Source organism: Urocitellus parryii, chromosome 13, assembly GCF_045843805.1.
Source record: "Urocitellus parryii isolate mUroPar1 chromosome 13, mUroPar1.hap1, whole genome shotgun sequence".
Lineage (NCBI taxonomy): Eukaryota > Metazoa > Chordata > Mammalia > Rodentia > Sciuridae > Urocitellus > Urocitellus parryii.
The window spans coordinates 39,835,286-39,861,335 of NC_135543.1; the positions used below are offsets into that span (position 1 = coordinate 39,835,286).

The 26,050-nt window shown below is 36.1% G+C and overlaps 1 protein-coding gene across 1 annotated transcript; it reads right to left on the minus strand.

The window, feature by feature from the left end:
- Window positions 1–237: 237 nt before the first annotated feature.
- On the minus strand, window positions 238–25,771 carry Dsg4 (desmoglein 4; the record flags this gene model as incomplete). Its single annotated transcript, XM_026400760.2, is given in 15 exon segments — window positions 238–1,005; window positions 3,732–3,940; window positions 5,347–5,410; window positions 5,565–5,704; window positions 7,444–7,749; window positions 9,751–9,969; window positions 12,475–12,614; window positions 13,915–14,186; window positions 17,292–17,477; window positions 18,678–18,812; window positions 19,080–19,246; window positions 21,127–21,271; window positions 21,792–21,947; window positions 23,974–24,105; window positions 25,712–25,771. Coding segments are annotated over 15 exon segments (3,099 nt in total), but the record flags the coding sequence as incomplete, so codon positions are not given.
- Window positions 25,772–26,050: the final 279 nt, after the last annotated feature.

Sequence of the window (26,050 nt, forward strand, 5' to 3'; positions counted from 1 at the left end):
TTTCTTTAGGTTTTTTGGCATATATTGAAAATCAGAAAAAAACTAAGAAAGATTTATCTAAAGTGCTTAGCCATATTTATCCCTCGAAAGATCCAATCAAAGCCACCTTAAACTTAGAACATCTGAATGTTTGTTGACTATTAACATTTTAAATATAGTACATTATACATCTTTGATGAATGTTTTGGTGACTATTAGGCTGCAAGATCAGCATCTACTATACCGGTCATAAGTCACTTACTGTTGGGAGTAATGTATGTTACTATATCTTGTTACTCTGTGTCGAGATGTCATTGGGGATGTAGAGCCAATGGTTTGGCTTATGTGAATGTCTGGACTCACCATTTGTGTCACTTGAATTTCTGGTCCTACCAAAATACCACCACTCATCACAGGTCCCATACAACCATCAGTCATGCTACCATTGTTCACGTCAGGCATACCAGGGCTAGACAGGACTCTCTCGGCATAGTATACATTGTGTGTGTTGGCTAACTCGGCAGGCACACAAATATTCCCTTGAACATCATAGACAGGTGCCATCACTGTTTCTGTTACTACCACATTGGGAGGAAGCTGAGGATCAAAAACAATTGTTGTGGGTTGTACACATGGGTCAGCCGTAGTGTAAGTCTCAGTCACTATGATATCCCCATGAATCATGGGTTCAGAGGCTGCCATTTCTGCTTGGAATTCAGCTTCTGAGAGAGTCATTCCTGAAGATTCATTAACAAAGTAATTAGGTCCCAGCAAAGGGAGGTCAGTACTGATAGGGATACAGGCCTGGTGTGAAGGAAATGGCTCAATTTCGGTGTCTAAGCAGATTTCAGCAAGAGTCCGAAATTTTGGATCTAAAGTTTCCATGTAGCTTTCATCCAGGTCGTCCACGATCCAACTGCAGCAACCAATGGAGCCCACTGGTGACCCCACTCCCTCGTGGTCGTAGATAAGCAAGCAGTCATTGGCTGGTCGGCCTTCATCCTCATCTGCATATGCGTATGCTTTCTAAAATTAGAAGAAAAATGGAGAAGTAGAAGTTTCCTTTCCCTTAAAATAATCAGAGAAGCCCTGCCAGTGGCCCATGCTTATAATCTCAGAGGCTGGGGAGGCTGAGGCAGGAAGATTGTGAATTGAAAGCCAGCCTCAGCAAAAGCGAGGTGCTAAGCCACCCAGTGAGACCCTGTCTCTAAATAAAATGTAAAATAGGCCTGGGGATGTGGCTCAGTGGTCCAGTGCCCCTGAGTTAAATCCCTGGTACCTGCCCCCCAAAAATAATAATCAAAGAAGACTAATAGCAATGCTTCAGAGACTTCTAAGATTAAATCAAGGAATAAATTGAGGAAAAAGACTAGCACTTAATGTATTACTAAATAACTGGAATTTTTAAAAAGGAGATCAGATTGCATTAATGATGCATTCAATTTGAGGATTAAACATGAATTTCTCTTATTTGAAAACTAATAAATAATAATGACTATATTTTGTTCAGATTTGAATCAAAACTAATATTTAAATCTTTTGTAGTTATAGATTTTTGTTTCTGGAATAAAATTGTATTTAGTTATGTTCAAACTATTTATATAAAGAGAGATATTTGATCAATTTGAAATGAAAGCATTTATAAAGATTTAAATCTTTCTGAGCTACAGGGACTTGTGTTAGAATGTTCATGAAATTTTATGTGGCTTGAGCTGAGAGAGCTGGAATGATCTCTGGAGTTAGTTCCATAAAAAGGAAGGCACTAAAAGATCATCTACCATGATTTTCAAATTATTCTTTAAAGAAAGACATTTAAAATGAAACCTTACGTTGGAGCACAATATGTAGAATAAAACAGATGCAAGTAGAATCTCCCTATTTGGAGGGAGTGCAGACCTGCCAGCTCTCTTCCTTCTTCCCTCACCTATAATGGTCTTTGTTATTTAAAATCAGAAAAAAAAAAACCCAAAAACTGAAAAAGCCTTATCTAAAGTGCTTAGCCATAAATCTTATGGAATCTTACAGGTCCTGCAGAACAGCATTTGAAATCCCTTGATGTAGTTCAACATTCTGTTTACCTTATAAAGTAACTACAAGCCCAGAGAAGGTAAGAGTTGAATTGCTTGCCCAAGACCCAAACAGTCTTAAAACAAAACTTCAAATCCAATTTTCCCCTTTACACAATATGGTGTTTCCCCTCTGATCCAGCTTTTAAATTCTACCATTAGAAATGGAATGATTTTTAGGCTTTGAACCAACAATTCATGAGTTTAGAATAACCTTAAGCCTTTGTTATGTAATATTTGGAATGACTCCTCAGTAAGAGGGTAATCTCCTCTTGCATGCATGGAACACAAATTAGTTCCCCCGGGGTAGATGTTGGAGATGTGTAAGGTGGCAGGAAGGAAGCATTAGTAAAATTTTGCAGAGGCTCACCCTGGGGTAGGGAGAGCTTGAGTCTCCTGAAATCACCTCAAAAATTTAGCACCACTTTTAAAGTTTCTAGCTAAATGTTTTGGGAAGGATGATCTCAGTTCCCACAAAGGAACACATTTTTATTTTGTCTCATAAAGCACTGATGATAACCAAAGGAAAAATGCCAGGTGCAATTTGCCATTAATGGTAGAGCACCTTTGATACTGGTGGGGGTTTTATGAATAATTTAAAAAAATATTTCTTCTATGATATATTATTTGTGCCTGTTCGTTGAATGAATTGATTAATGGTATCTACCATTCATTTCAATGAGTTTATGGTCTGAAACAGTATTTTTACTTGTTTAAATAAGAGACAGGGTTTCACAAAGTTGCTAAGGCTGGCCTGGAATTTTGGGATCCTCCAGTCTCAGTCTCCTGTGTCTCTAAGATGACATGTGTGCACCACTGAGCCCAGCTTGTTGCAAAAGTATTTTTTTAACTACTAATTTTAAGATATAGTTTACATCTGCAACAACATCTTCAGCATTTTTTTGTGTGTGTGAATAGCAGTGGTGAAATTCATGACTGAGAAATGGTGAATAAAATGGGTTTGTTGAAATATGAGATCCAATGAATTGCTAATTAAGCAAATTAAACTTTCTGAATAGGATACACAAGATTTATTTACCCATTATGTTATTGTATTAGGCAAACTCTGGTGACTATGGGCCTTTCTTCTTTGGGATGCTCATTAATAGACCTATGACCCTTTTTCTTTGTGAGAGTGAGTTTAGTGGAAGGCAGGATGGGTGATCTCGCTTCTAGGTCCTCATTTGTAACCAAATTGTGGTGATGCTATATGTGTACCTGAGCTTTCACTCCCTTCACTTCCCAGTTTTGACTTTTAATTTATTCTCCATTTCTGGAGAACAGATGGGACATCATAAAGAGAGGACATGAATGCACATTTTTTTGGTGTTTTTTTTTTTGGATCAGCATTCTTCTTGTTTTTTGATGCTATGGGAAACAGAGAAGAAATCAGAAGGAAACAGAAGACAAGAAAATGGAAAAGAGAAGTGGAGAATGAAGAGGAATGCTAGCTTTTTTTTTCTTTTGTTTTTCTTTCTTTTTTTACAGTATTAAATTTTGTTATGGCAACTGAATATGTAATACTGCTGTGAGTTGGCTTTATGTATGTTAAGGAGAAGTAAAATGTTTCTTTATTAAGATTAGGATAGGGCTAAGAATATTTGAATGTATTTCTGGAGGGGCCCACTGCCCTTGTTTTCATGGTTAGTCACAGATATGTTGTGTGTAACTGCATAAGAAAATTACCTCTGAGAAGTAGCTGTCCAGGAAGGCCATGTTCATGCCAGTGTCTGCATACTCCCGAAGGGTGCCTATGGTAGAACTCCTCTTCCTCAATGTCCCCATAGTTCCTCCAGCCACCATGCCCTCTGCCATTCCAACGCCTGTATTGAGTTCCACTCCTGACACACCTCCTTCAACTGTTCCTCCACCTGCATAGGTGTTGGTGTAGATTTCTGAAAAGAGAGGATGTCCCTTAATAGTGCTTGAGTTGCCTGCGTTGCTCATGCACCCCAAACATTGCCAGCTGCTGTCTTCCAGCCCTCCACACCATACAATAAGCAGGCTCTGGAAAACCAGGCAAGGAACAGCAGGAATTACACCCAGAATCTCCAAGCTTGGTGAGAAAACAAAAGTAGCTGATACAGAGGGAGCAAGTTATGGGAGATAGACTTCGTGTATGCACAGAACCTTCTCCTCTAGACTTAGAGGTGTAGAGCTTGCCACGAGGAGCGGGGTCTCTGCATTGGTGCCAGTTCCTGCCTTTGCTACCTCTGGCAAGTGCCCCAGCTCCCGTGAAAGGATGTGACTTGCATTTCCAACAGTTGAAATTCCAGGTCCTCATTCATACTGGTACTGAATGGAGAGCTGGAATTCTCACAGGAATGTTCAGTCAATGTATATCTTTGCATGGAAAGTGTCAGACTTGGGATACTAAGGAAAAGAAATCTCATGTCTGCTTCAGAATGGGGGCAGCTCTCTGTTTGGTTCCAGCATTGCACAATATCCGGGTATTTTTCAGTATTCTAAAGTGTGGGTGGGACTGGTAAGTTAGGAAAGTATAAGACACTGTTTAGGCAAAAGAACATGTGAATTGAAGGAAAGTTATTCAATTTTTATTAGAACATATTTGCTGCTTTTTCTTTTGTTCTTATTTATATTATTGTAAATAATCCCTATAAGAGCCTATGCTCTGTCAGGGACAATTCTCATATATATTTTGTGACATCTACCTGTATCATACCTAATATATGTGTAAGTTTTGATAACATATTTAATATTTGTGTGTGTTTAGTTCATTCCTCCTAGCTACACTTTGAAGTAGGTATTGTGATAATTTCGATTTTAAAGAGAAGGAAATAGGCTCAGGGAAGTTGGGTCTTGCCCAGGGACTATTCTTACTAATGAGTGGCTGAGCCAGGAATCAAATGGAAACACTCTGATTTCAGAATTTGTTGTAAAAGATAAGTTTAAGATAGAAAAATAAAGTGGCCACTTCAACACGTCACTTTCCCTGTGATTATACCATCCATTAAGGAGATCGACAGATTTTTTTTTGCGGGGGAGGGTACCAGAGATTGACCTCAGGGGCATTCGACCACTGAGCCACATCCCCAGCCCTATTTTGTATTTTATTTAGAGACAGGGTCTCGCTGAGTTGCTTAGTGCCTCGATTTTGCTGAGGCTGGCTTTGAACTTTCAATACTCCTGTCTCAGCCTCCAGAGGTGCTGGATTACAGGCATGCACCACTGTGCCTGGCTGGATATGTTATTTTTTTTATAAGATACTTTTAGGTAAGATAGGTTTGGTTGAATAATTTTGCAAATTGAAAAAGAAAAACAGAATTTATTGTTCACTGACCAGATGAATCAATACGATCCTGGGTATTAGAAGCTGTCATGGGTGCGCATATATTGGACACATCCTGAAAAGAAAAAAAAAAAGATTTTAAAACAAATGTGTTATGTTAAACATTTTAACATTGACATCCACTCATTTTTGTGTCATGGGTAATCATTAAAGCATGCACAAGTTCCACCTAAACTCTGAGCTTCTCTGGAAAGTGACAGACCACTTACCCTGTCCTCGGGTTGGGCCCCCTCTATCCTCCAGGACTGCATCACTCCTTCTCCACCCTCAGGCACAGGAGCAAACCTGGTCCCCAGGCCCTCTGGTTGTCTTCGTTTGCAGCAGCACATGAGCAGCAAGAGTGGCGACACTGCCCAAGAAAGCAATAAGTAAGGCTTAAAATCTGTCGCTCAATCTAGGAAGCCAATGAATTCATTGTTTTTTTTTTTTTTTTTTTTTTTTTTGTGTGTGTGTGTGTGTGTGTGGCATTATGGTTAGAACCAAAGGGATAAATATTAAGATAAAAAATATTTAGGATAAATACTAAAGTAAAATAAATTTTGCTCCTACAGGATTGAGAACACATATCCATGTCTATAAATACTAACTTAACCAAATCACATAGGACTTTAGAATGGAAATGGAGGGAGTGTGAGATCACTTAATCCAGACCCTTTACTGATAAAAGTAGGAAAGTAAAGTCCACTCTTTCCTCTAGTCCAAGACTCCTGAGCCTGTTGGTAGCATATTCAGGTCAGGAAGACTAATGAAATTCTAGTGCTATCCTGCAGAAAATGTAGCTGATTCTGGGTTTTAACCTTTAAATTCCCAAAGGCTTAAATATGCAGGTGCTTGGGTTTCGTTTTGGGTTAGGGCTCAGATGTGAGTAATTATAAAGCCTTCTAGGTGTTTCTTAATGCTGCTAGAGCTGAGAACAGCTGATTTAAAGGCTAGCTGCCATCTCAGTTGCTCTGGAATTGTGTTCTGGGAAAATGTCTCTAATATTATTTTGAGCATCATCCATTATTTTTTATAGCTTTGCAAAATCACAGATTATTTTAAGGATGATAGGCTATCCAAAAGTCAGTTGCTAATTTTTTATACTTTGAAATGATAATGTTTTAATTTGTGCTCATTCATTAACACATGTTCAATCCTTTTTAGTTTTAGAACCAGTGTTTGAACCCCATGAAACTTAAGTCTTGCAAGGGCAACCTAAAATACGTGAAGTATTTCTGTTTTGAGACTCTGCATGGTTTTTAAAAAGATATATAGAGAGGAGAACTTCATTTTGAAAGTTCTGCTTGGGGCTCTTGTCATGGTCTTAGTTCAGAGCACAGAAGCTAATTCCCTTTTCTAAACTAGATTCCAAGCATCCTATTGCATCATAGACAGCAGGTCACCAGATCACCTGAGCTCCAGGTCCTTACTGATTCCTTGTTGCCTGTGAATCAAAGCCCAGAACATTTGGTATATCATGAACGTGCCTCCACGTGGGTCCCCGACCTATTTTTTAGCCTGTTCACCTCCTGGGTGTGCTCTGCTTTTCCATTCTCCTCCTGTCTGTTGTTTTATTTTGGTTTTTGGTTCTGAGGATTGAACCCAGGGCCTCACTCATGCTAAACATGTGCTGGGATACACTCCTAGCCTCTCTCCTGTTTGTGTGATTTCTTTGTTGTAGATGGCTATTTGGCTTTCCTACAAACATCATCCTTCTAAAAAAATTCTCAGCTTTCAAAGGCCAGCTGAAAATCCATTTCTTCCATAAAGATTTTCCCAATATTCCTATTTTGAATTAATTGCTTTTGCTTTTCTGCTCTTAAAGCATGTTGATGAAATTCCCATTATAAGCTTATTTTATGCTCTTCTATATTTATGTTGCTGATTAGCATGGGGTTCTCATTTTCAGGACACTCACTAACTTCAGGTCAGTTACCATTATTGAATAGATGCCTACCTTATCAGCCCCATCGTTTATTTCCAAGGACACACAAAAATTGCCATAGATTCCAAAAAGAAACAGCCACGTGAACCTAGCCATCCTGGTGTGCCTGGTGACAGCCCTATTTTGAAGAACTGCTGAAAAGGTGGACTTAATACAATACTTACAGAGCAGAAGTAAGCCACCCATCGCCATCATGCCAATTGCTGCTGGTCCAAGACCAACATTTGACTCTCTAGCTTGGTCATCAGTGATTGTCCCGTACATGTCATCAGGGGATGAGCTGATGTCTTCAGTATGGATACCCGGAGTGCTAGAGTGCAGGCATATGCCATTGCTATCACAACTGCAGGCATCAAACTGCACAATCTGTGGCAATTCACATGCCCTGTTATAGCTGTCCTTCACTAGGATTGGGATTTGGTGAAGTCCTGGAGATATCACCTCATCAGTGGTCAGGATTGCAAAGGTCCCTGAAAAGGAAGAGAAGAAACAGAATCAATTAAAATTCCTTGAGGGTAGCTCTTAATACCCAAGACTAAATTAGAAGCCGAAGTTTCCATGCTCTTAGTTGTAAAGCATCCTCTCCTTTGACTAATATTTTCATTTATAATTAATTGTTCAGTACTGCTCCCTGCTTATTTCTACAAAACAGGCAGGGACTCTGTTGATTAATTCTGGAGCAACAATACCTGGAATTTGATAGACACTCAATAAAATTGGTCTAATGATGAATTATACTTAGTTGAAAAAAAATATTGGAAGTTTCCTATTGAGTATTACAGTTCACAAAATAATCTCCTTAGAGCTGTTATTTATTAATTGCCTTTGCATTTAAAATTAATTCAATAGCTATTCTAATTCTTTGTGCTACCTTGATTATGAATTTCTATGTGAAATATTACTTAAACATTGGTTGATATATACTTATTAACCCAGGGAAAGTTTAGAGATGATTAAATCTTTACCTAAAATATGAATAGTAACAAACTAATGTTAATAGTAACTGATTAGTGTAACACATAATTTTTTTTGGTGTGATGGTTTATTACCTTCAGTTAGCTTTATAAAAAGCCAGCTGTGTCTGCCAAAATCTAACCTGTGCACAAAATAAGAATCAAGTAAGGCAACATCACAGCAAGTAGACAAAGTTCATTGCATTCTTCAACATTAAAATGGATTCTAGGAAAATTCTCTCTGGTGTGGTTATATTTATTGGCAAATTTATAATGTCATTTGTATACCTTTGCCAACCTTCATGTAAAACAGTTTTTAAAAATATTTTTTACTCACAATACCTAGGATATGAATGAAGAAAAAAGTGGCTAGCAATTATCATTTAAGAATGCTCTATTAAGCTTTATAGGGGAAGGTAGATTGAGAGTTATCTTGATTTTAGTGGAATTTCTTTAATGTGTTTAGCTTTTAAAATATTGATGTGGTTTTGTTGCCAAAAAAATAAAAAATAAATAAAAAAGACTTACATCAAGTCTTTATTGGTGGTATTTTTTCCAGTATCATTCAGGGTTTCTCCATCCTGTGAAGTCTGTGAATGATGGTCTCAGAGTGGTGGGAAGTATTTTCTCTCGCTTTGAGGGTAGTCTGACACCCTCCTTGGTACCCCTCAAAGTTTTTTGTATTGCCCCAAATAAATGTGAACTCAGGGTACTATCTTAGTCCAAATTAGGTTTCTCATAGTATTTAATTTTCTATTTATACAATTAATGTTTCAGGAGAAAGAATCCATGGTAGATAAAATGGTATGTTGCTTAAAATTTACTGATTTTTTAAAAAAATCAACGTCAGACATTCATTTCTATGTATCTATAGTCAGCACAGATACACAGAATGAGTCTTTCGCTTCACATTCTTTGGTTTATGCATTCCTTTGTGTTTAAATACTTTGCATGATTCTAATTTTAATGGCTGTGTAGTACCACATCTTAATAATATGTACCAGAATTTGTTCAACCTTTCTTCTAATACCGGGAAATTTGGGTTTAAATTTTTATCCTTACTAATAGCTCCCGATTAGAAACATTTTCATGGATCTTATGTGCTCCTTAGTAGACTATATATAAATGTGTCTACATGAATACCCAAATTTCAGAGATTAATGACATGCATGAAATTATTCAGAATAGGGAACTGTGACATTAGATGATTTAGTTAAGTGTTCTGTTTATTTCATCTGATCAAATATTGGTTTACTCACTATCTATATAAAATGATGGGTAAACTGGTATCTGTTATTTATATACCACTATTTATAAATGCAGTATTAATGAAACATTTTGACATTTATTTCAGTCTAAATTTTCCCTCAAGTATCCTAAGTGTTTATGAGAAATTTTTTTCCATTTAATGTGAACATGGCAAGAATTATGAAAAACAGACATAGAAATGACTTACCTAATTATTTGGTAACTGTTTTGCCTTTGGACTTAAAGCGACCAAGTTTACATTTCACTTACCATTTATTGGTTCGATATTCCATATGTCAGCTGTTCCTGGTGGCTCATCAACAACACAGAAGGTAAAGGGAGCCCCATAAGAATGATCACTAACATAGATAGGGACGGATGGAGAAACCATGCAGGTGGTGCTGCTTTCAGGACAAATGATTGGACAGTAGTCATTGACATCAGGAACCTCAATACATATGGTTCCTGTAGCTGTTTTCCCAGAGCCGTCTGAAAAGCAAAGCATTATGTGTTGAGATAAATGCTGCCAGGGAGAAAACTCTGTCTCATATTTCATGATGATGCCACAGTATATAGGAATTGTTTACCAGTTCATCAACCTGCTTTCACTCTTGCTCTTCCTTTGTGTGTTTCATTTCAGTCTCATTGGCTTCTTTTGCTTTTTTTTTTTTTGCAGAGCTGAGACCTGTACAGGAAGCCTTGCTCATGCCAGGCAAATGCCCTACCACTGAGCTACACCACCAGCCCTTTTTGGGTTGCTGGAACAATTTTTTTTCCTAACTTGAGGTTCTTATGCATTCTGTTCACTCTTCCTAAAGTGATTTTCATCTTCATTTCATTCCCCTAAAATCTCTGCATCCTAAGGTGGAAAATTAAATGTCCTTCTTTAGAGAAATTTCACTGCGTTCTATTCTCACACTGTCCCAATAAATTAGGGTCGCCCAGACCAGGTGACAACCTTCCATTTGGGATGCTTATGGAGACTTAGGTGTTGGAAATAACTGCAATTAAAATTAAAATAGTTGTGTATTTTTCTTTCTGTTTCTTTGTTAATTTGAATCCCTTCCTATTTCTCTCTGAAATGTTACTTCTGAAAATAAATGTGAATCTATTTGATTTTTTCCTCCTAACCCATTTGAAACAGATTTTTAGTTAACATAATTTATTGGAAAAACCAGGGGATAAGAATTAGGAATCTGTGCCTGGTCCACTTTTTAATTCTATGTTCTCTGATAGTGAATAAAGAATTTCATGTTTGCTTTTGCAACCCACTTTGGTTTTCTCATCATTTGCAGACTAGAACATTATCACTTCTAGGACTTTACTAGGTCATTTTCTGAGAAGTTAATTGATTTTGTTTATCGCTTTTGTGTGTGTATCTAAGTGGAGTCACTGAGTTTACCAAATGGCAATAAACCAATGAGCTATCCATGTCTAGCATGATTTTGTACAGTCTGTTCTGATACCCTATTTAGCAATAGATTGTCTAAAGTATTTATTCACTCAGTCTCTCATTAGAGAGATGATCGCATAGATTGCTTTGACATTCTCTGGTCCTCCTTGCTTTCTTATGGCCTCCTGGTGTAGTAACCAAAGCTGAAGCTATTGCTTACAGCACCTACTCTCCAATGCAGTTTGGTTCCTCCGGAGTTCTGTCTTCATTCATGATGGCCAGGCAGCCTGGGTCAAAACAGAACTGTCTGGATATCTCTGTGCCATGCAGACACTGCTCAGGTGACAAATGATGAGCCTGTGTTTAGTTTACCACGGGTACATTTTGATTACACTTTCACTCTCTCTTTCTGTACTTGAAATGACTACTTTTCTATTTCTAGTTTAGGAAGATTGGCTTCAAATATAATCAATATGTAAACATGGGGTGTGGTCAATGTGGTTAAAATCCATTTCCTTCTAGAATACTGATAGTAAATATTATTCATAAACTGACTCAGATGTTGAAAGTTACACCCTTAGGATGAAGACCAGAATCTGTGGCCCATTGCTTGGACTTTAATCACGGTCTCTTTTTGAATCTTATGCTGCTCATTGTATCTTTCTCGTTTGGCTATTGTAAAGATCAGATATAAAAGTAGTGCAAACCTACAGTATTTATCTTACATTAGGCATGTGTTTGAGGCATCTATCTTTCCCCTTCTTTCCTGGTTACTGACCTATCTCTGTTTTGTTCTGTAGCAGCTGGTTTCCTAGGCACTGCTCTGAAGAATCATTAACTGCTGAAAAATCAACAAATCCTGTTGCTACTCATCCAGATGAATGTGTAATAGATTTTCTCATGTGGGAAGTGGCTCAATTACAAATTAATTCAGTGCATTTGTGCTTCTAGGCTTTAAATTTGAATCTTCTATTTGGAATAATCTGGTACTTTCATGGCTCATAGTATCTTATTCTGGGCAATACGTCTAATAAAACAGTACTTATGCAAATTTGTCATTGTAGTTCAGTTTTGGTGGCTCTAAAATAACTATTGCCTTCCCAGCAGGTGACCCCACAGTGAACTTTGTGCACAGATTGTAGAATTTACTTTAGGTAAGCATTCCTGACATACTTGAAGGTGGGATTAGTCATACTTAAGAGATGAGGTAATAAATGGAAACAAACCTATATACTTTTTCTTTTTTTGGTGATGTTGCAGACCAAACCTACAGCCTCACACATATAGGCAAGCTCTCTACCACTGAACTAACTCCCCAGTCCTATGTATATATATATTTAATCTTCTATGTTTTATTCTGTAAACCATATTAAATTCTTTTTGAAAGTAGGTGAAATAAATTATACCTAAGTGTAAATTAAATTTATAAGTGTAGTTAAATTCAGTTTTTGATCTTAGGTGCTTAGAACGTTCCTTAAGTCTTGCCTATACCACTAAACGATATATTTTGTGACTCATATATCAACATAAGAATAATAACATTTATAATATTTAATATAATAGGATTAATTTTTTAAAATATTGGAAATAAATATTCTTACCATCTATAGCCAGGATCTGTGCTGTGTACATCCCATTGGTAATATATTTTGACTTCTTATCAAATTCTCTAGAAAATTGTATTTCACCAGTCCTTGAATCAACTTTTAACCACTTGCCTGCATCATGCCCTATGACGTACCTGTTTTTAAATAAGTTCATCATTATGTTTTTATGAAAATTAATACTTTAAAATCACGTAAGAGATTCAATGTGGTAAACATATTGTTTCTGCGTGCTTTATAGTGACAATTGTCTTGGTTTATAAAAGGCATATATATATATATATATATATATGACAATAAGAATCCAATATTAAATGTAATAATGCACAGGTTGACAATAAAGTATTGAAATTTCATCATTCTTACTCTTCTAGCTCTGAGTGTAATTAACAAAATGTATGAGTTTCAGATCTATTTATTAAATCATAGCAATATTAAATATATTTTATTTATTTTAAAAAACAATTATGGTGTATTCATTTTTACATGTGGCATACTTAGTATATGTGCTGTGGATTTTAGGGCATCTTGATTTCAGAGAACCCCATTGCTGGCTTGTTTGGGAGCTCTCCTTGCTTCTCTCTCTGGGTCTTTTTATAGCTAATGGATTTAAAGTTCTTGACCTAATTGGAGGGAGATTTGGGTCTCTGTACCAGGCACAATTTCAAATCTTCAGTTCATTTATTTGATATTCCTCTTCCTTTCCCCTATACCATCAGGCTTCATACTTTTTTTGAATCTGTCAACTTGTTATTTAATTAGTTGAAACTGTTAATATCAAAGTAACTTATAAGTCAATAGACTTTCTTGACTACAAAAATATTAGAAGGAATAAAAGGAGAGAGATGGGAAGCATATAGAGAAGACCCAAATACTTCACTGTTTTTCATCGTTTTAATTTGTATCTATGTACCTAGTTCCCCTCATACCTACCTTTCTATTTCTCCCATTGTGACTCTTTATGTTCATTAAATTTCTGAAACAACCATGTTTTAGCTTTTTCTATTGTTTTTCTTTTTCCTCTTAGGTTAAGCAGAGGGTTGAAATGAGTCTCAAAGTCATAGACACCCACAGGCTTTAAGAAAACAAGCAGTGACTCATCTTTAGAGTGTGTTTCTGTCTACAATATGATTTAATCAGCCTTAGTCCAGGCTAGTACAACTGGGTACAAGAGATCAAAGAGACTGCTGGAGTAACTTGGGTGGATCTTTAGTTCTACAATTGTTCCTTGCACACAACTAATCTTAGAATCAATTGGAGCTCTCATAAAAAAAATTTCAAATGCCACACTAGTTTTCTTAAAGAAATATTCATACAAAGAAGAGCAAAACAAAGTCTCAAAAAAGTATTTATAACCAAAATACACTAGCAGATATCACATAAATTAACAATGGCCAGAATCAAGCTACACCAACATGAATCAAGCATTGGCAGTACCTGACATTTGTTGCAGGATTTCCTGTGTCCATATCAATGGCTGTGTATGTGCCAAGCACATAATTCAATAAGGAATCTCCTCTTATTCCTTCCCGTACACTAAAAGTCATGGAAGTTGGATGAAATGTGGGTCCTTCTCTCACGTTAACAATTTGAATTCTCACAGGGGTTGAGTGCATTCGGAATTGAGAAGCAACCGAGTGGTGAAAATCAGCTTGGTTTTTAACTCCAATACCAAGATTTACATTAGGCACTTGTTCATAATCCAGGGTCTAAAATAATGAAAAGTGAAAAACTCTGAAACAGCCAACAACTCTCTTTTTATAGAAGGAGAAACCAGGACTAAAGCCCAGGAGCTATGCAACTCAGATTTTAAATGGGAAAAATAGTAATTACTGCATTGGGTATTTTAGCATTTGATTCTTTTTTGTCTTTTGGCATAATCAGGTAGGTATGTAGGTCATTTAAGTCTGTGGCTTTAAATTGGAGTCTAGTTTTGAATTTCTTATACAAAAACCCTTATACAAATGAACAGTTTATAAAAAATAAAAAATAAATTTAGAATGAAATAAAAAATGTTCACAACCATTGAATGAATAAATCAATAGGACCCAGATTTCCTTTGTAGAACTCACATTTGAGAATCTGTTGGAAGTATGAAGAGCAGATTAAAGGAGTCAAAATATCTGACATAATTAAACAAATAATTTTAAAAAAAACGACACAAACAGTTCTAAAGAACTTAGGAGTATTATAGTCAGCCCTACACTATAATTTAATTGCACTGGGCCTGGTGGATAAGAAGACTCCTTTATAGGGCTCATTCAAAAAAGTAAATACCACACCCTGAGAAAAATAACCTTTGAACTTGGTTTTCTGGGTGAAAGATGAATAGAATCATTTTATCTAGAGTGACTGATGTGGTGACATGAAAAGTTCCAAGAGAAAAAGCCGTTGTAAACAAGGGAGTGCTGGCCAATGTCTATCCAGATGTGCTCTGGAAGCTAAGGTGAGAATCACTTGCGACACATTTGCCAACAATAAAAGTCAAGATGTCTGTGGTCCCAGAGAAGTTCCAGGACATCATGAATGTTTTATTAGATTTTGGAGTTCAAATTTCCACATGTGCTGATAAGATAGATAGAAATATAAGCAGAAATTCACATGAATTTTTGTTGGGACATGGCTTAGCATGCCTCACTTGAACTTCAGCTAAAACCCTTGAGTTCTAGAATTTTGATTGCTTTTATACATCTGTTGACAGTTGCCACCATAATACAGATGAATGTGCCAGTGCACATAATATGAACTATGGAGCTAAATAGGAATTGCATACTGAAAGATGAATTTTCAATGGGAAGAGATTCCTGTTCTACAACTCAATTTTTATTTTCTAGAATTCCATGTTATCTTTAAGTAAATGAAAAATCTGGGAAACTATTCTGGTAGAGAAATCTCTTGGGGTTTTTCTATGTGTATATGCACAAATACACTTCTGTTCATTACAGTAGTTCTCTCCCTAATGAACAGACTGTAATGCAAATAGACTAACGTATGCCTACATTTGTACCTACTATAGGAACTCATGGAATCTAGGGACAGGAAATTGATTGAGGATCAATATTCTTTTTAGCAGGGAAGATTACAAGGGGAAACACAGACATTTGCATTTATTTTTTCCAAGTGGGATCCTTTGTCAAGAATTTTCTGATTGTGTCTAGACATCTTAGGTTTGCAAAGAACAACAATAACAAACTGTTTACCCCAAATTGTCTTCTTGGAGTGAATGACTAAATCAGATTCTTAGGACCTAAGGACTTAATTAATATAGTAATTATTTTTGTAAGTTTGATCTTTTCAGAGTTGAGCTCATAAGCCTATTGCTATTTTTTTAAAATTCCAAAGCATTTCTTAGTGTTTAATAAAGGGCCGAAAACTTTTTTTGGTCAAAGTTGTGATAGTAAATATTTTAGATTTTGGGAGTTGTGTACAATTTCTGTCTTAGTATTCATCTTAGCCCTTGCAGTATGAAAATAGCTAGAGAAAAATGTGTAAATGAATGAATGTACCTGTGTTCCAACAAAAAATTTATTTATAGAGTAGAGGGTTGGCCAGATTTGGCCAATCGGCCAAAGTTTGTGGACCTTAAAGCAACATTCTCAAACAGTAAGACTATAGTGTATTCTTTGAGTCCTTGTGTTTTCAGAAAGAATTTTAAAATTTTGTGGTTTCGTTTGAATGACAAAAAGTCTATAGAGATATCTTCTATAATTTTTGTGACCCTATCATAAATTAATACACTGCATGATTTCAGTGCATGATTGTATTTTGTTGGCAAAGTAATAATACTTTAAAAATTGCTTCAGGCACTTGAGAAAAGGAAAGATACTTGATGCACAGATGGTGTGTTTATATTAGGTGAAGGCTAAATGGATTCCTAATATACTTTAAAAAAAATTCACAGTAACATCAACAGAAAAAAGTAGTGACCAAATGGGATAATCACAAGCATATTATGTACCAACCTAAATAGATGTGCCTGTGTGTGTCTGAGTGTGTATTTTCCTGCCTATAAGTGTTGTTTATATTGTTAATGGCAATTTCCTTGGAGAAACAAAATTCTCTCATTATATGAATATTCATGTGATTTTATTGGTTTGTGGTTTTGTTTTTAATTTATCAATGTTTAGATTTCATTGTTGCCCATGAAGTAAAATAATAAAGTAGTTTAAGAAAAGATGTAGGAAAAAGTCACCCCTGAGTGTTCAGTATTCAAGGTTCTCAGCATAATAACCCTATGCGACATCTATATTCCTCCTTCTCTTTCTTTCCTATGTAAAACCTCTGCTTAGCACAGCCTCACAGGGCTCTTATCAGGGACCAAATATGTGTCATGTTTTCTTGCCTCTGTGTGTTTGCTCCTGCCATTATACATAGTAGCAATCTCAGTTACAAGGTCTTGCTTAAATCCTACTCTCTGCTTTTCAGACAAATCTAGCTCTGAAGGATCTCCCCTTCTCATGTCATTAATTAGTTCATATTTCATCCACTTGGCAATCAGTTAAGTTTTACACCATGAAATCTGTACCACTATTTATTATATTGCTAAATTCACAGCTGTTGTTTAATTCAGAGATACTTCCTTTATGTTCTCAAATAGATCTGGGCACTGTGAGAACAAACCAGTCTTCTTATTTTTCCTTAGTAATAACTGTATTGTTGGGAGGGAAGGGTCAGACTGACACAGTGCCCTGCTTGAGACACATGTCAATATAAGCTGCATTCAAGGTTTTACGGAGTACTTTAAAGGCAGATTCTGTCACTGAGAATTATTAAAAAATTCTTTGAAAGAAAATATCGCAGATCCCATACTATACCTTGACTACTTTCAAAATGCCTTCGTTGGTACGTGGGTCTGTTTGAATATCAAACCAGTTTCCATCATTTCCAGAAAGGATTAAATATTGTGCCAACCAATTATCGGTGCCTTCTTCATCAAGATCGATTGCTCGTAGTCTGATCAGTTCTGAACTCAAACAATTTTCTTCAATGCTTGCTGAGTACTGAAATGACATGGATTGATTTTATAATCAATGAATTTTCAAAAGCAAAAAGATATTTACTAATACATAGTCATCTTCTAAAATGCTAAAGATCAACTATGTCAATGAGTTTGTACTGTTGTTAAATGGCAAATGTCCAATCATAAATAAAATAATTAAATAATTCTAAGATAACAAAATAGATTTTCATGTGCTGCATGTGAAATCAAGATCAAATTGGCACTCTCTCATTTTGTCTTGATTTTAGAATTCAAATGATTGTCTTCATCTGCATCTGTGGCACATAGCTTTATCACCAGTGCATACAGAAATAAAGATAATGGTGGAAAATGGCTGGGAATTCCATTAAAATTAGTTCAGCAAATCAGTAGACATAAAAAGGAAGAGTGGTTGGACTTCTGAATTCTCTTCATTAGAGTTTTCTATGAGTGTGTGTCTGAGTGTGTATATTTTTATCAACAGTATATTTTTATCGACTCCATTCCTTTCTGTTAGATAGGGATCAGATTTTTTTCTGTAAAGGGCTGATAACAAATACATTAGATTTTATGGCCCAGAAAAATCCCCTTTTTTTGTCTCTGTGGTTGAAGCACAAGGTAGCTACAGACAACATGGAAAAGAATGATCAATAAAATACATTTTTACAAAAACAGGTGGCAAGTCAGATTTGTCCCTGGTATTTTTATGCCTGAATATGAAAATTGAAGTTGAGACTGCTTGGGATTCTGGTGGAATTAATTCAGCCAATCATGAGTCATATATGAACATATTATTATTACATTATTCTGATTTATATCAACGAATTTATACATTTATGTGAGGAGATTATATGGAGTAGATAGTTCTTGCTTTCAGATAGATTTTCTTTGAAATAGTGAGTTAAACATAAACAGGCTAGGGTTGTGGCTCAGTGGTACAGCGCTTGCCTTGCATATACAAGGCACTGGGTTAATTTCCCCGGCACCACATAAAAAAACTAAATAAATAAAATAAAGGTATTGTGTTCATCTACATCTAAAAATATTCTTAAAAATAAATCTAAAAAGATGAATATATAACATTAAGTTATATTATTATACATAAGAAATTCAGAGTCCATCCATACAAGTGACAAAACCAGGCTCATGAACTAACTAACTAATTGAAAGCAAATCGATTACTGATACTTATGGAAGAATGATCATAAGAATATCCACTTACTGAAGTCTTCTCTAAGATGGGGAAATTATCATTGACGTCCAAAACCTTGATTCTACAGTCACACTCAGAGGACAGTCCATCTTCAGCTCCATCACGGTCAGAGCCCCGCACAAGTAGGTTGTACATACTGTGTTGCTTAATTAAGATGAAAAAAAAAATTGTAAGACTTAGATCTTGTCTTGAATAGAATCCAACATATTCCAGTGCCAGTATCTGTCTTTTTAAAATATCCACATTAAATAAAATCTATATGATTGATCTTTTAATTTTCATTAAAAATGACTGGAATTGTTTTCCATCCCTCCTTCACATGGGATTAAGGGCAGACATGGATCATTTCATCTTTGCCTCTTCATAACTGAATTCTTTATTTCTTATCATTCCATTCACAGAAGGCTTTACCTCTCTGTCAAGGAAACTCGACATGGTGCGGACTTCTCCAGTGTACCTGTTCACAATGAACATTGGTGCACCTGCAGGCTCCTGAGAGATGATCTTGTAGGCGATTTTAGAATTTAAATGATTGTCTTCATCTGCATCTGTGGCACTTAGCTTTATCACCAGTGCATCTAGAAATAAAGATAATGGTGGAAAATGGCTGGGAATTCCATTAGAATTAACTCAGCAAATCAGTAGACATAAAAAGGAAGAGTGGTTGGACTTCTGAATTCTCTTCATTAGAGTTTTCTATGAGAGTATATTCCATAACTCACAGTTATACTGGTGATTACTAAAACAGCAGATTTGCTTATATGAAACTTATATGAAACTTTCTACTATTTATAAAGTACTTTACTCCTTAAATGATTAAATGGTAAATTAGTAAATATAGTGCTCTTTAGTGTGTGAAAAAGAAGTTCAGAAGACTATCAAAAGTCAAAGGAAGTGATTGTGTCAGTTTCAATTTTTTTGCTATGGTCTTGTGAAACTACTTTAAAATGCCCAATTGAGAAATATTATAACTTAGTTAAATTAAACATTGCAATTATTTACTGAGCACCCACATTCTTAATTGTCACTCACCTAGAAAGCAGAGAATTACTATTGGTTACACTGGAAGATAATAGCACTTTACTAAGCAGTCAAAAATACATAATTACTGAAAAGATTTGCTCATAGGAATATAAGACATTTTAAATTATTCACAGAGACAAAGAACAGGCATCCCAAGCCAATCCCCAGGGACAGTAGTGCATGGGGCACATTTTCCAGAGTTGACAGATTCCCTAACATACTTTTGCTTTGCAGGTCCCAAAGTAAAAAAATCCTACCCCAGATAACCAGGGAGGCCTTGAATAGAAAGAGCCAGGATTCAACCCATCATAGTCTAAATGCAGGTTGTGCCCTGGCCCTGCAGTCTTTAGCCAGTAACTACTCTCTCTGGAGGAAGCATTAATGACTTCTTTTTTTGAGCTTGTGATTTTTTAAAAAATTCTAATTTGTTATGTATGACAGCAGAACGCATTACAATTCATATTACATATATAAAGCACAATTTTTCATATCTCTGGTTGTACACAAAGCAGAGTCACACCATTTGTGTTTTTTTTTATACGTGTACTTAGGATAATGATGTTCATCTCATTTATGGTCTTTCCTACCCCCCTGCCCCTTCCTTCCCCTCCCTCCCCTTTGCTCTATCTAGAGTGCATCTAACCCACCCATGTTCCCCCCCCAACCCCATTATGAATCAGCCTCCTTATATCAGAGAAAACACTCGGCATTTGTTTTTTTTGGAATTGGCTAACTTCATTAAACAACATCTCATCAGCAAGGTGGTTACTTGGCTGAAGGTATTGCCTTCTCTTCTTCACCAAGGTTGTCCTGAAGTATGTTATCAAGGAAGCACTCTCTGTTTTGCCTCCTTTTGGCAAATCTTTCTCTCTGCCTCTTTAGGTTCTCCCATCTTTTACATTAAAAAACATTTTGTGTTTATCTGCTTTCCTTCTGAAACTTATTTTTTTTTCCCCCAACATTTCCCTCCAAATGGACTTAGAGGTATTTTGGCAGGATTTGTAAGGGAAAGGGATGTTAGAGGACTGTGTGTGAGGAAGAGGGGTAGCCAGCACCATCACTCTGTCCTGGTGTGGTTCAGCCAATAATTTTGAGGACAGACCAGAAAGGGGCCTTATTTAACATTCATGATTTCTTCCTCAGGTTACTCTTGTGGAACTCAGTTCACCGTGAACCCATGAATACTTGAGAAAGGTGCAAGCACTGGCTTAATTGCATGTGTAAAAATACCTAAAAATAAGAGGATATTTAGTATTTTTAGGCATGAGTTCTTTCCTGAGTTTTCAGTTATAAGTTTGTGGAGTTTACTCAAAATGCAAGTTGAGCTCTTTCCCATCTTTAAGTTACCAATATCTTTAAGTTTCATTGTTCTAAAGCTTTTGATGAAAGGAGTTAGATACAGTGTAAAGTAGAGAAAGGACATCTTCTGACTTACTCGCGTCACTGTTTTCTTCAATGCTGGCTGTGTACACGTTCTGTGTGAAGACGGGGGGGTTATCATTTATGTCCATAACTTTGACTCTGAGCTCCAGCGGTCTCTCTAAATCTTCACCCCGTGAATTCAGAGCCCGGCAATAGATCTGTGGAAAGTTGAGAAAAACAACAACAACAACAACAACAACAACAAACCCAAAATTGACATTCTCCACCAAAGGAAAGAAAGTAACATGTTTGAAAGTGCAGGCTGAAATATGTAAAGAAACAACTTTTTATTGAAGTCAGACCATATTGTCGTCTACAATTAAAATGTCATCAAGACATTTGGTCATGCGATACTGCAACACACAAGAGAATCTTGCATTATAAACATACATTTTCACTTTTCCCACTCCCTCACGTCCTTCATTTGTTTCAATTTAGTGTTTTATCAAAAGTAAGCCATATGCCTGAAATGATTTATTTTTTTTTTCTTTCTTTAGTTTTAGATGGACACAATCACTTTATTTATTTATTTTTATGTTTTGCTGAGGATCAAACCCAGTGACTTACATGCTAGGCAAGTGCTCTACCACTGAGCCACAACCCCAGCCCCCCACAGCCGCTGAAATGATTTTTAAAAAAAATAATATGAATAAATCTCAACGCACTGCTGTGACTTACCAAGAAGAGTGGAGTTATCTCTCTGTCCACCACAGAAGTGATGTTAATTTCCCCAGTGCGAGGATTAATGGTGAACACCCCATAAGGTGGCCGATCAATCCCTGCTCCAGAGATTCGGTATGTGATCTTGTGGTTCACTTCGCAGTCTGATCGAATCTATGAGCAAAGTGGTTAGGATTATGAAAGCAAATCATGATCCTCAGAATGTCTTGGAATGAAAGCAAGTGGGAATTGTAGACAGATGGTCTTTGGTTTGAGAGCACAAGACTTATTCAAACACCGGCTCTTGGTGAGGACAACACTATTACTTGATAGGCTAGTTGGGGGGTTGTATGAAATGATTATACAGCCCCAGTGAAAAGTGTATGTGCACATGGGATACACACTTGATACTAGATTTGTTATATTAGCAATACGTTCAATTCTGATTTTGTTTTCATAGAGGCAATCTGATAGAAGAAATCAGAATTGTCAGCATTTAAAAATGTGTTATATTAATAAGTACCGTGCTTAGATTTGAGATTTAGCCAAAATGGCAGATAAATTTTAAAAAATTGGAAGAGAAATACAATGTTTAGAAAATTTAAAAAATTTAATTTATTGTGTCATTCTTCTTCCAAATAGATTTTATGGTCAATATTCTACCATATGGATTTTTTGGGGGGCACTTTACCACTGAGCTACATCCTCATTTTGAAACTTTATCTGTATACTAAACTTTATCTAATCTGGTAAAAGATTAGTATTTATTATCCAAACAGCTACAATTAATTAAAGTCAGTGAAGAATATATTCAGTTAGCTCAAGTCTATTCCATATGTAGAAGAAAACTCAGAAATATCCACAATGCAAATAAAAAAGAATGTGCAATATGAGGAGAATAATATAAAGGTATAACTGTGAATTTAATGAAAATACAAATGATAATTTAAAAATAATAATTTAAAAGCTTTCTCTAGCCCCTATTGTTGAGGGTCTTGTTAAATTGCCCTGGCTGATCTTAAATTTATGCTTCTCCTGCCTTAGCCTCCCAAGTAGCTGAGATTATAGGTGTGTGCCACTTTGCCTAGTTTTATTTCTTGAGCTGAGGTTACACCTATAACCTCATTGCTAATACTTACTCTATTTGTTGTTGTTGTTGTTGTTGATATTCATTTGAATCTAAGGGAACTCCATCACTGAGCTATATCCCTAGCCCATTGAAAAATTTTGAGACAGTGTCTTGCTATGTTGCCCAGGCTGGCCTTGAACTTGCAATCTTGTTGCCTCACCTTCCTGAGTATCTGGGATTATTGGCATGTACCACCATGTCTGGCTGATACTTTATTTTTAATGTAAAGCTGTAAAGCAGGAATTTTGGTAGATAAATCTGCTGTTGATTTCAAATTTAGTCCAAGGTCAAGAGAGCCAGAAAGAGCTAGCAAAGTTGTTAATGTGGATCCTAGTCTGCATGGATTGTTCAATTACATATGATTCTTTGTTTAGCTCTCCTTCCTTATTGGTAGACATTGTTTGTGAAGGCCTTTTAAATTTTTTTTAAGCTTTTTTTTTCCTCTTCTCCTTTTCAGTATTAAACCCTAGCTTGCATACTAGGCAAGCTGTCTCCTATTGAACTACATCCTCAGCAACCCCCACCATTTTTCCATGAGACAGTGTTTCCCTATGTTGACCAGGCTGGCCTCAAACTTGTGATCTTCCTGCCTCAGCCTCCTGAGTAGCTGGGAAACAGGAGGCACCATCAGGCTTGACTTGTAAAGGCCTTTTAATATCCTTGTACCTCCTGGTTGTAGAGATCTGATGGGAACATTTCTGATGTCATCTTTATTTGCTTGACTTCATCAAAAGCGATACACCCTTGATTTTTTCAAGATATAGTCTTCAGACTATCATAAATTTCCTATAACACAGATATGTAGTTATGAGCAGCACACAAACAAATAAAATCCACTGGTGCTAGAGATTACGTCTTTCTTCTTGGCCAAGTCAAGTCTTTCCACTTGTACTCTCTGTTCTGTATCAACCCCCAGCACCTGGTACTCAAAAAGTGCCTCAGCAACACAAGCCATGACTGCATACCATCTTTTTAATTCACCATGGGCACTGAAGACTGCAAATGTTCTAGAGCTTTCTGGCACAAAAGCATTGCAATCAGCTCAGGATATTCCCGCTTGTCATCACTTACTCTGGCGATTGGATTCCTCTTCGAGTTGTCTTCTCCTTCTCGACAGGCAGCTGCGAACTTGATCCACTCCCGTTTTTGTCTTCTGACGGTTTGCCACGTTGTCGTGCCATTTTCAATGTCTAGTTCTTTCACCTTAAGCAAAAATGGTTCATATTTCTTATAGTGTTAAAACACTTTTACTTAGGATAGACATGCATTTAACACTGTCGGGAGCATCCAGAAGAAACAACTGTGTTGAATTTGAGGAACAAAGGGATTTTTTTTTTTTAACTAAATCACAACTCTGGAAAGATATAACTTGCCTACCTCTGCCTATTACTTATTTTGGAATCATCTTATTTTTAACTATAAGATTCTAGTGCAACAGATTTCATTAGCTGTCTGTGTACTCAAAATGGACATACTTCATCATATGGTGGAGTTTTTCTCTTATCTAGCCTCACCAGGTAGAGGCCTTTCCTACCTTACCCTTCCTTGAGCTCTGACCAGACTTTACCAACTCTAGAGTGCAGATTGTCACTGTTCCATGTGAGTATGTCCCTTAAAAAGTGGTAGTTAGATAGTTGTGCTCAACTAAAAGAGACAAGGTATTTTTTCTTCTGTTGATAAGACACCACTGTGGCTAAGCATCCAAATATGTTATCGCAAAATTAGAAGAATATTGTTAAATGATGGGACCAGAAATAATCTCTTGCATGTCTTTATGGCTTCTCAGTTTTGTATATTTGTATCTCTGCTTGCTATATATTTGTCCCATTATAATTTCATGTTACAATTGTTGGTGAGTGCTTAACAATTTTATACTAACTACTGCAGAGTTTAGAAATGCTACTACATCGAAAACATACATAATGTGAATTTATTTTTGGAAGTTCTAATGTATTTATTGAAGCATAAGCGGTTATATGTTTACTTAAGCTAAGACTTTAATTACCACTTTTTGGGAAGCAGATGTTCTATATAAATGGAGCTTATTTTTTTATCAAGAACTATTGCATTTACACTTGATTTTAATACAATTTCATGAAAGGCATACATATTTCCTATTTTGTAAATAGAAATTAGAAAAGTAATTTCATCTTTTCCAATGATTAGAGATAATTATAATGAAAATTAACTATGATAATAAAATTAAGCACCAACAGAGAATAGGAGAGTAGGTTTATTTCCTGGCTGACTTCCACTGTGTGTGTGTGTGTGTGTGTGTGTGTGTGTGTGTGTGTTTGGTGCTGGGGATTGAACTCATATCTTCATTCATACTAGGCACTGGCCGCTGAGCTACATCTCCAGCCCTGTGGATCTCACTTGAAAAGGTACCACATTATTTTTGGCTTAGTTAGTGATACTTAAAAATGTTTTTTATTTTTAATCTTTCCCTCATTCATAGACCATCAACTGTCATTCTTGTTGATGTGTCTAAAAATCCTCTTCCATTCTAAAATGTTTCTTTGCTTCTTTTGCTGTGCCATTGGTTGGGGGACATGTAAGTAAGCTACTAACATAGTCTGATGAGTAGGTGTCACTACGGAGACACTGAGCTGACACAAACCATGCTCTAAATAGAAATTTGGGAGTCTGAGTTTTGTCATTACAATTTAAATTTGGTTGAGGTTATATCTCTTAATTTTGATCTGGATGTCTTACAGATTCAAACATTCTAATTTTTTATATATGATACATTGTAGAATCCAGCTTTCTTTTAATTTTATGTAGAGAAAATAATTTTATCATACATTACCTCGACAATAAATTCGCTGTTTACTTCCAGCACCACCTGTCATGGAAGACACAGTATTAGCAAACATTTTCATATTTAGTGTTTTAAAAGCATTGGTAGCATTTTTCAATCACTTATTTCTTAAATATATATTTAATTATTAATACAGAATAAACTTGAGTAATAGAAAATGGATAAGACTTTCCAATTTAGAAGGCATTTAAACTTTTAGGGAAGATGAAAGAATAACTCTTCAGTAAGACATGATAAGATACCTGCTTCAATGGAGCACCCATGGGCTCAAAGGAAGGGTAAAATAGGCAACTGAAGGTATCAAAACAAATTTGAGGGGGGCTTCAT